Genomic DNA, 12,666 nt, shown 5'->3' with positions numbered 1-12,666 from the left:
TTAAAAATAAGAAATATAAATCTCATCCTATAATTTAAATATAATCATTCAATCATAATAATTACAAATGAAATGTTCATCATAAATATTAAAAATTTGGCAATATGATGCATTAATATAGTAATCTTCAAATTTTACAAGATTCGAAATATAAAATATTGAAGGGCCGAAGATAATGAAAAAATGATTCCGTTAATATTAAAATCCAAAAAATAGGTGTTTCAAGGTTTTTTTGATAAAAAAAAAAGAATAGGAAGAATGGAGAAAAGAGAAGAGATAGAGAGGTTTGTTTGAAAATGAAAAGAGAATAATGATAGAGATTTGACGATTTAAGAATGGAAGGAGAAGAGAAAAATGAGTTTGGCCGTTCGGAATGGAAGAATGAGAAAACGAGAATGGAAGGAGAAAAAAATATATGAATTTGATTGTTTAAGAATGGAACAAGGAGAGACAAAAAAATTTGAGAATGAAAAGCTTAGAAGACATAAGACTTTTTATTTTTATATAAATATAATATATATATATATATAATATATATATAATATATATATATATATATAAATATAAATATATATATATAAATAGATAATATATAAAATTTTTTTTATATATATATATATAATATTATATATAATATATAACGAGTCACTCGCGAGCTACTCGAACAGCAAATGTAAAGCTCGAGTTCGATTTTATAATCGAGCTACTCGAACTCGACTCGAGCTCGATTAAACCGAGTTCGAGTCAAACTTTGACCAAGCTATTTACGAGCAGCTTGACTCGTTTACACCCCCTAGTTATAACTTCGTTGGTTAAATCATTTATTTATATATATATATTCACTATATAATTAATTATTTAAAATATATTATTTAATTAAATAAAATTAATAATATATATTTTTATAAAATATTCTTTCACAAAAGAAATAAAATAAAATGGGCTTTGTGATATTACTAAGCCTTTTATTATTTTGAAGATTAGCTCAATTGAAGCCCAACCAATAGAAAACAATCCAAATTCCTAACAGGGTTCTTCTTCTCAGCTTCTTCCTTCAGCCTTGAGTGATAGCGACGAAGAAAGAGCCCCACTTCATTGTGAGAAAAGAAAGACAGAAGGAGCTCTCGATTCTCTGAGAACGAAGGAGCTACACAGAGTGATTGATTCCAGAAAGAAAAAAAATCATTGCTTTCTTCTTCCTGTTTGAGGCCCGGTGACTATCTCGAAGGTTTCAGATTGAATTCAATTTGGTTTGAGTAATACGGGTTTTGTTTACCCATTCGCTCATAGAAGCGTTTTTCTACAGTTCCAGTATCCCGGAAGAAAGTCACAGCCGCATCCCCGTTCTGCAGTCCAGGTACCATTTTTGGGTGGTCATTATACAGAAATCATTGATTATTTTTATTAAACTATTCTTGTTTTTAGTAGTTGCTTTTCATATTGATTTCTGAAATCTTGTATTTTTCTGAACTGTTATGCTAGTAAACTTAGTATGTTTGTTTTTGTTAGACTTGTTAGTTAAGGAGTTAGGTTAAATGTAAATAACCATCTATTAGGAATTAGGGCGTGACTGTCTGCCTGAGTAAACTGTTATCTTAGTAAAGTATGTTAGACTTGTTAGTGAAGGAATTAGGTTAAATGTTAAATAATGTGCATGCTAATTTTTAAGAAAAAGGAACAAATTGTTGATAGAAACTTTTGCAGCAATGCATCAAGGGTCTGACCCAGTTAGTAATTCTTGTTAAAAAATCTGAAATTGCTTGTTGATTTCTTAATGGGTTTTCGTTGTTGTAAGTATTTTAATTATTATGTCTTTATTTGTATGACTTTTTGTTTAAAAAAAGGTGGGTCTAGGACAGCCCAAACCTCAGGGCGGGCATTGGGTGCACATAAGTTGAGATGCCTTCCATGGCTCCTGGGGGGAGGATAAACTCTCAAACCAATAATAAGAAACGCAAAGCCTACTCCGATGGTGACAATCGTTCTGAACTCTTGGCCAGGTTTGTGGCACTACCCCTTTTCTCTGACTAGTTTCTGATGTCATCGTGTTAGTAGTATGTGTTACTTGATGTTATTCTATTTTGCAGGAAGCATAAGTTTGAACAACAGAGAAAATCGCTGCCTATAGCTTCGGGTATTTAGTGATTCTCAATCATTAGTTATGCGAGTTTATTTTGTCCAGATCTATTTAGCTTCGGGTATTTAGTGATTCTCAATCATTAGTTATGCGAGTTTATTTTGTCCAGATCTATTCTCCAATGTAATGCAAGAGATTAAATGTGCAAGTGACAATCTCCCTTCTGATATCTAGAGTCACTGTTTTCTTTGTTTTTTTTTTCAATTTCATGTATATCTAGGATACCTACCTTTGAAACTCTAGAATCTTTCATCTTTCTCTATCTAGTATTAGTAGGAACTTTCACCTTTTAGCTTTCAATCTAGTTAGACTCAAGTATACTATCTAGGTGTTTAACCTTTCCTAAGCATTCGATAATATTAAATTCTTATCTTTATTTCCTAGTTGAATTAAAAGAAGATAATCCTTGTCAGCATATGTATTGACATTAGAAGACAAAAAAGTTAGCCACTTGTTACTTTGTCATAGAGTTCTCATTTAACACAGATTCTATGGTAGGTCTGTTAGATTTCTTCAATTTGTTTCTTACATGCTTTCATTCTCACCTTTGTAGTTGAAAAAAAACTGGTCGATGAGATTCGGTCTAATAGTACGCTGATAATCGTGGGTGAAACAGGAAGTGGAAAGACAACACGTAAGACTTCCTCTTATTTTCTTCTCCATATATCTGGTTGCATATTTTATTATGATAAGGTTCTATTTTGTTTTTTTTGCTAAGAATTAAAGTTCTATTTATAAAATTCTTAGACAGCCTTAATTACTTTCTATTACAAGAACTTTAATGGTAATATCCGATTGCACCTTTGATAAATATGTATTCTCAGTTAAAACACTCATCATATAGGGGAAAGAGAATATTGAAGTTTGATATTTGTTTTTGCAACATCTAATCCTTTTGTCATGTTGTTTTGCAATGTGGACATGTGATGTAGAATTGCCTCAATTTCTATTGAGTGCGGGATTCTGTAATGCTGGAAAAGTCATTGGCATTACACAACCCAGACGAGTTGCAGCTGTTACCGTAGCAAAACGTGTTGCTGAAGAATGTGGTGTTGAACTTGGAAGCACAGTTGGATATTCCATTAGATTTGATGATATGACGTCTAATTCTACTAGTCTCAAGTACATGACAGATGGACTATTATTGAGGTATGAACTCTCCTTTTTTTTGTTAAACTGTGAGACCCTTTTTTCATTAGAAAGTTCAGAACTGTCTATCTGATATATTATGAGGATTTTTCTGTTCTATCTGAATTACTATGAAACTATAAACCATAATTTGGAGCTTTCATTGTGCATCAATAAGAAGTAGAACCAACAGTTTTTTCCAATTTACTTGCAGGGAAGCACTGTTGGACCCATATCTCTCCAGATATTCGGTGATAATAGTAGATGAAGCTCATGAGAGAACTGTACACACAGATGTGTTACTTGGTCTGCTGAAACGTATTCAGAAGGAGAGGGGGAAACTTATTAACGAACACAATAATGGCATGCGTACGATGACAAATGAAACAAGTGTTGGTACTCTTAAGAAGTATCAGAGACTCAGCCCATTGAAGTTAATTATCATGTCTGCTAGTTTAGATGCTCGTGTATTTTCTGATTACTTTGGTGGAGCAAGAGCTCTATATGTTCAAGGGAGGCAGTTTCCAGTAGACATATTCTACACTCTTCACCCTGAGACAGACTATGTTGATGCAGCTTTAATTACCATATTTCAGGTGAAGAATGGATCAATCCTTTACATATTCTTTCTTGTAAAAGCAAGACATGTGTTTCTTTAATTTTTGTTCTGCTACTAGATTCATTTGGAGGAGGAAAGTGGTGATATACTTGTTTTTTTAACTGGACAAGAAGAGATTGAATCAGTTGAGAGGCTAGTTAAGGAGAGACTTCAACAACTGGCAGAAGACAAAAGAAAACTGAAGGTCTTACCAATATATTCTTCTCTTCCATCTGAAAAGCAGATGCAAGTATTCATGCCCGCTTTAGATGGATATCGCAAGGTAATCAGTTCATGTTTTCTTTTAGGCTGGGCATCTAAAATGCATAATATTGCTATAGATTGTAGTTAAGATATTTGACCTTGTTGATGGAATTTTATCAGTCTGAAATTGGAATGGACTAATATTATTGTTGGAATCCGAAGTTCCATAATTAATTTTACAGTGTATAGGCATAGAATGTAAGGTGTTATGATAGGAAAAAAGTACATTTGAACTTATTGCGTGAATATCTCATATTTACTTGTTTGTTCTGTATAATAGGTAGTCCTGGCAACAAATATTGCTGAGACATCTGTAACGATTCCTGGAATAAAGTATGTGATAGATCCTGGAGTTGTAAAACAACGTCAATACACTGCTAGTACAGGGATAGAGTCATTGGTTGTTGTTCCCATTTCTAAAGCTCAGGCTTTACAAAGAAGGTAGGTTTCCTTGATCATTACCATGTCAAATGAGTTGAGTAGCATATTAATGTGAATTTCTTGTTCATGATTACCTTTTAATTGAATTAGTCAGAGGTTATGGCAAATTAGCATTAGAATATAATATTATTATACTAAAAGTTTAAGATTGTTTATTTGGAACAGGAAAACTAAGATGACTTAACATAACAATAATAGTTCTCCAACTCCTCCACACTTCAAACTATATTTAACTTATTGTTTTTCAAATTTAAAATCTTTTGTTCTAATCAAAACTACTTTAGAACAATATATTTTTTGTAGGCTTTTGTTTTTGAGTGATAGGGGTGGCACTCCCGACCTTTTTCTTTAATCCTTTGTTCTCAGCTACTAATGATGCCTAGTTTTGTTGTAGTTGTTGTCAGGCAAGTTATTTTATGCAACATTCTTGGTACTTATTAGAGTTAGGAAATAACCAAGTTTGTAGCTTCAGCTGGTTTTTCCCACATCAATCTGTGTTATGAATGGATGTACTTACTGGATATGCTCCCCGTTTATTTTGAGAAACACTTGTGTTTTCATTTTCAAATTGTATTTGCAAAATATCAAAATATGAACATTAAATAAATAAAAAATGAATGAATGTGCTTACTTTGACAAGTTTGTCATTTTCTGTATCAGTTCCCCTTCTCTAAGTGATTAGGCACAGCTGTCATCTGTGTTCATTCATTGCTTATTCTTTTATCTGTTATGCAAAGGGTTGTTGATATTTCTTCTTTTATAAGGTATAAGAAAGTGACACATAAATTTGAAATACTTCATTTGATTGTAAATGAATGTACTTCCAGTTTTGTAACCACCCATGCATGTATAATCTAGGAAAAAAACTGAAGCGTGATTTTCTTGCTTTTATATTTACAGTGGTCGTGCAGGCCGTGAAGGACCTGGCAAGTGCTTTCGCCTTTATCCTGAAAGGGAATTCCAGAAACTGGATGATTCTACAAAGCCAGAAATCAAACGGTCTAACCTTTCGAATGTGATTTTGCAACTCAAGGCTCTTGGGGTAGATGATATTCTGGGGTTTGATTTCATTGAAAAACCAAAAAGGTGCTTTTTTAAGATCTGTAATGACTTTTTACCTTTATCTTATGAAGCTTATATGTAAATCCATTTGGCTAAACTGAAAAACTTGGTTCAATGTAATATTAATAATTCAATGATTCAAACAGTGAGGCGGTCTCGAAATCATTGGCATTATTGAGCTTGCTGGGTGCTCTAACAGATGAAAATAAACTGTCGGATCCAATTGGGCATCAAATGGCACGTCTTCCCTTAGAGCCCATTTACTCGAAAGCTCTTATTCTTGCCAGTCAGTTCAACTGCTTGGAAGAAATGTTAATAGCTGTTGCAATGCTATCAGTGGAGTCTATCTTTTATACCCCACGTGAGAAGAAGGAAGAGGTATGCAAATCCTTTATTGCATTTAAAAACTCTTGTTAATTTTAGGTTCATTCTGTCAAATGATCTCCTAAGTTCAGTTGATTGTTTTAACTCTATTCTTCTCTGGAATTTTAGGCTCGAGCAGCAGCAAAGTGCTTCTCAAGTCCTGAAGGAGATCATCTGGCCTTGCTCAACGTCTTTCGAGCTGCTGTTGAAGTTTTGCAGAAGAATTTTGGCAACAATAGAGAAAAGGCTGAAAAGAATCTGAGAAAGTGGTGTAAGGATAATTTCATTAACAACCGTTCCCTTAAACATGCTCTTGATGTTCACAGGTATATATTATTACTATATATTCACATACAAAACAATAATTTCCTAAAATTTTTAATGCACATCAATATTATTATTGTTTTCCAGACAAATTGTTGGGCATGTTGAACAAATGGGTTTAAGTATAACCTCTTGTGGAGAAGACATGATTCAATTTCGCCGATGCCTTGCAGCTGCATTTTTCCTTCAAGCTGCTCTAAAGCAACCTGATGGTACATACAGGTGAAAAGCTGCATTTTATATTATTGTCTCTAGATGATTTACTACTCGTTAAAACTAACCGTGCTTGTTGTTTTCAGGTCTTTGTCGAGTGGTCTTGTGGTGCAGATCCACCCATCTTCTGGGCTATTTAAGGGAAAACCGGAGTGCTTAATTTATAATGAACTACTTAAAACTAATAATAATTATATTCGCAATGTAACAAGGATTGATTACCTGTGGTTACCTGAGCTGGCTCCGCAATACTATGCACTGAAGTAAAACAACAGAGAAGGCCGGTCAGTTTTCATATTTTTTTGCAAAAATCTCCAGTCATTGAAGTTGTAGTAGCTAAACAACATAGCCCTTGAAATTTTTGCCATTTCTGAATGATGACTTTCATTGCAGGTACTTATTGGGATTCTGTAAAACAAGGAAGGAGATTGGAAGTGGGAAATCATTTTTCCTTTCCCTTGGACTGATTGATAAATGTTTAACAAGTAATTCTCTATGGTCATAGCTTTCTATGATCTTAGGGCTTTGGTTTAGGCCATTGTGTAGTAATATTGTATGTACACAACTCTTTAGTTCAGCCAAAAGTATTGATTTGCCATCTGATCTTGGGAAATTGGGTGCCTCCGTCGAGCTTGTTTGATCTCGGGTCTTTTAGTATCTTTTTTTTCCCATAAAACCTTGTTTGTAACCGATCTCGTTTCTTTTCAACTATCAATTTGAGGCCGTTAATATTTCGATTTATCTCACTCTTATAATTTTACGATTTTAAAAGAGTCACAATTATGGTTTAAGTTACAGTTTATAAATTATTTTGGTTTTATGCTTTTACATGATTTTATATTTATATATTCAAAAAAATGGATTATTTATTTAATTAAATTTATTGATGTAATTAATTTTGTAATTATCATTTGTAATGTTGTTTATTTATTATTGACTTTTAAATTAATTATATATATAATTAATATTTTTAAAATAAATTCATATAATTTCATGTAAATTTTATGAATTTATAAATGTTCAATTTTTTTATTTTAATTAATTTTCTTCTCATCATAAATTTATAATAAAGTTGTGAAATCAATAAGAAATAGATTTAGTATATACAACCAAATGTCATGATTTTCAACCATGAGTAAGAAGTGTGATATAGCTTATTTTACCTAATTTAGATATTTGTGGCATATACAAAATAAAGAGGAATTATACACAGCACGTGACTGGTATGTTTTCTCCATCGTAATCTTCGTTTTCACTTTTTATTATATGAAGTTACGTTTTTACCATCGCAAGTTCACTTCTTTTAACCTTGAAGAAACGTAGACAAGTATGTCGAAATCTAGTCATTTGTTATTCAAGAATTTTTAAAAAAATCATAGACATGTGATTTAAAAGTTTCTAGAAACATTTTGAAATAGGTTTATTAAATTGCAATTTTATTTTATTTAAATCTAATTATTTGTTATTTAAAACTTTAAGAAACATAGATATTTAATTTTAAAAAAATTAGAAATATTTTAAAAATATTTCTGTAGTTTATAAATTTATAAATTTAAAAAGTTCATGTCATATTCTCAACGCTTCGTTGTAAACAGTTGTTATGTTTTCATCGAAGCGTTGTCCTGTCATGTTTTAAACTGAAATTATTTATATTAAATTGTTATTCAATTTTTTAAAACTTGTATTAAATTAGAATGCCGTGTTTTTTAAAATGAAATATAAACATGATATTCTAGTTTAATGCACTAGTGAAGTAAAGCAGGTTTGTTTACAATCAACACCATTCTTCTTTTGTGTATTACGATTCTAATATATATAAATAAGATGAAAAAATTATTCTATAGTATTTTTTTCTATTTTTTTTTTCAAAAACATTATTATTAAGATAATAATATAAGGCTATAAAACAAATCAACTTTTAAAAGAAAGCAAAATAAATCAGACCTAATAAAAATCGAAAAGTATTTTATTTTATCTTATAACTTGGATGAATTAATGAAATTTAATTCAATACTAATTTGAATGGTATATTTCCAATTGGATTGAGATACGATTGAATTGAGTTTGGATAGAATTAAATTCAGATTAGATTAAGATTATCAAAAATATCTAAATAAAAATTTATTTATTTATTTATTTTTCTTTAAATTTCAACTTAATATAATATGTTTTTGATTTATTTCGGGCACTCAGTCAACTTTTTAGTTAATTAATTAAAAGATTAGAATGTAACTATTTAAATAAACAAAATTAATTATAACATTATTTTTTTAATAATATTATTTTATTATTAAATATAATAAACATTAAATAATAAAATAAATTAAAAAATAAATAATAAAATATTAAATTAAATTATCTTAGAAGTGAGCATTTAAATCCAAACCGTCGAATTACAAATTTTGATTAACTATTTTGGTTTGAGTTAAATACGAATTGAATTTGAATGATTAAGCAGGATAAAACGGATCAATTTTACTTCTCATCCTAATCTCAAATAAATTAAAATCTTATTTGAAAATAATTTGAGAGAATGTTAACTTTTACCTCTTTTAGATATTCGTCCAAGTAAAAGTCAAATGTAAATTTATTTATTTTTTTCTCTAAATATTATCAATTAAAATTTTTTAAATAAAATAACTTTTAATAATTTGTTTATTAATGTAAAATTGTTATCTCAAACTAGATAAAACTAGATGAAAATACTCAAATTTCACATATAATTAATAAATAAATATATTATTTTATTCCTCTATCATAGATTTCATCCCACATATATCCTTTTTTATATTAAAAAATATGACTTATAAACTTCCTTAAATATTATAATATATATATATATATATATATATAATATTTGATTAAGATTTAATTCATAATAATAACAAGAATAATATATAATTAAATTATATATATTATTTGACTATTACATTTATACACTAATAATGTATATAAATATATATACAAACTAAACAATAGTTGTAATGGTTACAACTAAATGTAATATTAGTGTCTAAATCTACATAGTGTACAATTACATTTCATTTAATTCAAGGAAGGCCTCATGTGAGCACTTCACATTGGAATATTTCTCCAAAATAATGGGAGAAAGAAGATCAAGACGAGATGATAAGAACTCTTACATTTAAGAATTCCTATCATCACGTCCCTCGTCTCTATCCTCCAGAATTGTTTCCAAGCTCGGAGAATTCGACGACTTCTGTGGGTGAAGAACCAATGGTGGGGCAATTGCCATCATCCATTGTTCCACATTTTTTATTCTCCTCGCCATTCTTATGAACCCTAAAGAGCTTAAAATTTGATTATCTTTTCTCCCCTCTTCCCAGCCTTGATTATGCCAAGGAAGAAAAGAGAGAAGATCTGAGTTTGTTTGTTGGATGTTTCTTCCCAAAGGTATGCAAATTAATAATTCTTCAACAAACCCTAGCTTTTATGTTTTAGGGGTGAGTGAAAATTGCACAAATGAATGGTGAGAAATTAAAAGACTATAATAAGCATGTTTCTTTGTGGGCAAATGAATTATATTCAATTTCATTTCTTTCCTTACAAACACATGGCTATTTTTGGTGGGAAACACTAATTAAAATGCATATTGCATTCTAAAAATTGACATATAGAGATATATTATGATTAATTCAAAAAATAATAAATAAATTTTAAATGGACATTTAAAATTTTATTTTATTTTTGTATGAGAAGAGAGTTTGAAGAATCAACTGTTCTTTCATTGAAGTATTATTTCTCTGAATCCAAATTTAGAAAACTATGGACAGTTGTAGCCTACAAATTCATTCAAAACATTAGTTATAGAATTTGTATAAAAGTTAGCTTAGATCGATTTCACTCAGAATACTCTAAGTTAAATTGAAGAGTTATTACTGTAAAAAGTAAATATCATAATGAAAACAATTTGGATGAGAGATATATATATTTCAGTTAGATTTCCTATCTTTATATAAAATGATTGTGATCCTGTATTATCTTTGTTACAAATAAATGTAGAGTTTCCTGGAACTAAAAAAATGTTCATTAATAAAACTATTATCTATACAATATCTTATAATACTTATATTTATATAAAAAAAGTTCATGATTATTTAGAAAATAAAAGTTATACCAACTTAAGTTGAAATAACACTATAATTTTTGGACCATGCATGATTTAAAAACTATGATGCTAAGTTATTTGAATATTTTTTGAGTTATTTTGAAAGAAAAAACATATATTTATTTAGTATAAAAGTGGATTATTTAATAAAATGATAAAAATAGATTCAATATTTAATATTCAAAATATTTAAAAATATAAATATATTTTAATGAGTAATTTAAATGATTTGATTTGAAGAATTATGTATGTATTGGATAGTTATTATTTGGAATCCACATAACCCACATAGGCCAATTTGTGATTTTTTAGTTGAATCTTGACAAAATATCTGTTTTTAAATATCTATTGAATCATTATCTTTAAAGACCATGATCTTTAAAGGCTATTAAGCATTCGTGAAACAATATACACATGGTGCAAGGAAGTGTTCTCTCCAAACTGTTTTGGTTAATGACAAGTATGAAAATAAATGTTTCATTCCTAAAGATAGTTCCTTTAACAACCCAACACTTACTATTTATAATTTTATTGTCAAGGGAAAGGAAATTGATTTATGGAACGCAAAAATTATTGTGACTGATTGTTATAGACTTACTTCTGGCCACACTAAATGGAGAATTACATCGCATCGTCGCCTTTCGCTCGTTGAAATTGATAAACTGACCCGTGACTCTTATGTAAGTTACAAATTCAACCGGAGTTTCATTCTGACTGCCTCCCCCAATTTTAAAACTATCATCTACTATGCGACCAACAAAGGGGCGCCAGCTCGGTTCCCTTGGAAGAAAGTGTGGAAAGCCAAAATCCCTTATAGTTTTTTCCATCTTCGCGACGTCGGAGCAGATAAGAACAATCGCCTTTGATCTTTAAGTCAAAGTGGAACTCTCTCGATAATCCACCAAATGACTTGATTCAAAGGTCAAAATGATCACGTTGAGATCGTGATCATTTCTCCTACTAGAATAGGCCTTGTCACGACATATTCCGGTGACTGCTAGCCAAGAACAATCAAAAGCCGATTCAAGCCACTGGGAGCTTCAACCGACTTAGAACAAGTATAAATACCCCCTAAGATCATTCTGAAGCTAACCAACCAACACGGCCCTCTTAAATCGAAGATATTCAAAATCCGACATTAACGTTTAAAGCTTTCAGATTTTTTAAAATTTATGTTTTAAGACCTGGAAGCTCGGAATCGTGCATCCAGAAAGCTTCCATAATGATAAGGAGTGTTCTCCAATTCTTGTTAAGGTTCCAATCATCCTCAAATTCATATTCACAGTTTGAATTTGAATTTTATATATTTCAAATTTCAAAAACTTGTATGCTCGCTGTTTATGTGATTTTATGATTGAATTTTGATCATATGATCATTTAGAAACTATCTAGATATGATATAATTGATGAATCGATCTAACGAACAAAATTCGAATTTGAATTTTTAAAATAAAAAACGGGTTTGTTATTCTTGGGTTAATTCGATCGAATCACAACTCATAAAACTTCCCAACATGATTGTAATAATGTTGGGAAATCATTTGAATCATGTTTAATCCATCCCGATCATGTTTGATCAAAATGAAAATTTTCAAAATGAAAATTTCGATTTCTTGAATTGGTCAAAACGAACGGCCAATGTTCTTGTTTTGGTACCAATCAAATATATGTGTTATTTCCCAAAAAAAAATATATGTGTTATAAGGAAGTTGTTGGATATATCTTTTCACTTCATAACAATCTTAAAATCAAAAACTCAATTTTTAAAAATTATTTTGAACAAATTTATCATCATCTAAGTTGATCCATACCTTGAGATGATGATCAACATATTCATGAGAGCTTTGTAAAGCTACCCAAACTCTTAGATCAAATAATCAGAGCTAAAAACACTAATTTTAAAAACCTACAATTGTGTTCTTGAGGACCAAGGCTTGTTAGCCTAAGACTGAGAGATCCGACCGAAGATCATTGGTCAAAACCGAGACCAAGGACCGATAATAATAA

At 30.1% G+C, this 12,666-nt stretch overlaps 1 protein-coding gene across 1 annotated transcript; it reads left to right on the top strand.

Moving 5' to 3' along the window:
- The first annotated feature begins 1,834 nt into the window (after positions 1-1,834).
- On the top strand, positions 1,835-7,269 carry LOC124911522 (pre-mRNA-splicing factor ATP-dependent RNA helicase DEAH10). The gene is made up of 13 exons (XM_047452022.1): positions 1,835-2,000; positions 2,088-2,134; positions 2,691-2,771; positions 3,070-3,286; positions 3,480-3,861; positions 3,943-4,146; positions 4,408-4,568; positions 5,469-5,654; positions 5,777-6,008; positions 6,123-6,319; positions 6,405-6,539; positions 6,617-6,814; positions 6,924-7,269. The coding sequence occupies exons 1-12, from the start codon at positions 1,900-1,902 to the stop codon at positions 6,795-6,797; spliced, it is 2,124 nt and encodes a 707-aa protein (XP_047307978.1). The 5' UTR covers positions 1,835-1,899; the 3' UTR covers positions 6,798-6,814; positions 6,924-7,269.
- The last annotated feature ends 5,397 nt before the right edge of the window (positions 7,270-12,666 follow it).

Source organism: Impatiens glandulifera, chromosome 8, assembly GCF_907164915.1.
Source record: "Impatiens glandulifera chromosome 8, dImpGla2.1, whole genome shotgun sequence".
In the NCBI taxonomy this organism is placed as follows: Eukaryota; Viridiplantae; Streptophyta; class Magnoliopsida; order Ericales; family Balsaminaceae; genus Impatiens; species Impatiens glandulifera.
Note: the sequence above shows the minus strand (reverse complement) of the source record. Positions and strands in the feature narration are given on the sequence as shown.

Bases quoted from the DNA above. Each gene is read 5' to 3' on its own strand.
- LOC124911522 (XM_047452022.1), top strand. From the start codon at position 1,900: ATGCCTTCCATGGCTCCTGGGGGGAGGATAAACTCTCAAACCAATAAT. The intron at 3,287-3,479 runs GTATGAACTCTC...ATTTACTTGCAG, and splicing joins ACAGATGGACTATTATTGAG to GGAAGCACTGTTGGACCCAT. The intron at 5,655-5,776 runs GTGCTTTTTTAA...TGATTCAAACAG, and splicing joins TTCATTGAAAAACCAAAAAG to TGAGGCGGTCTCGAAATCAT.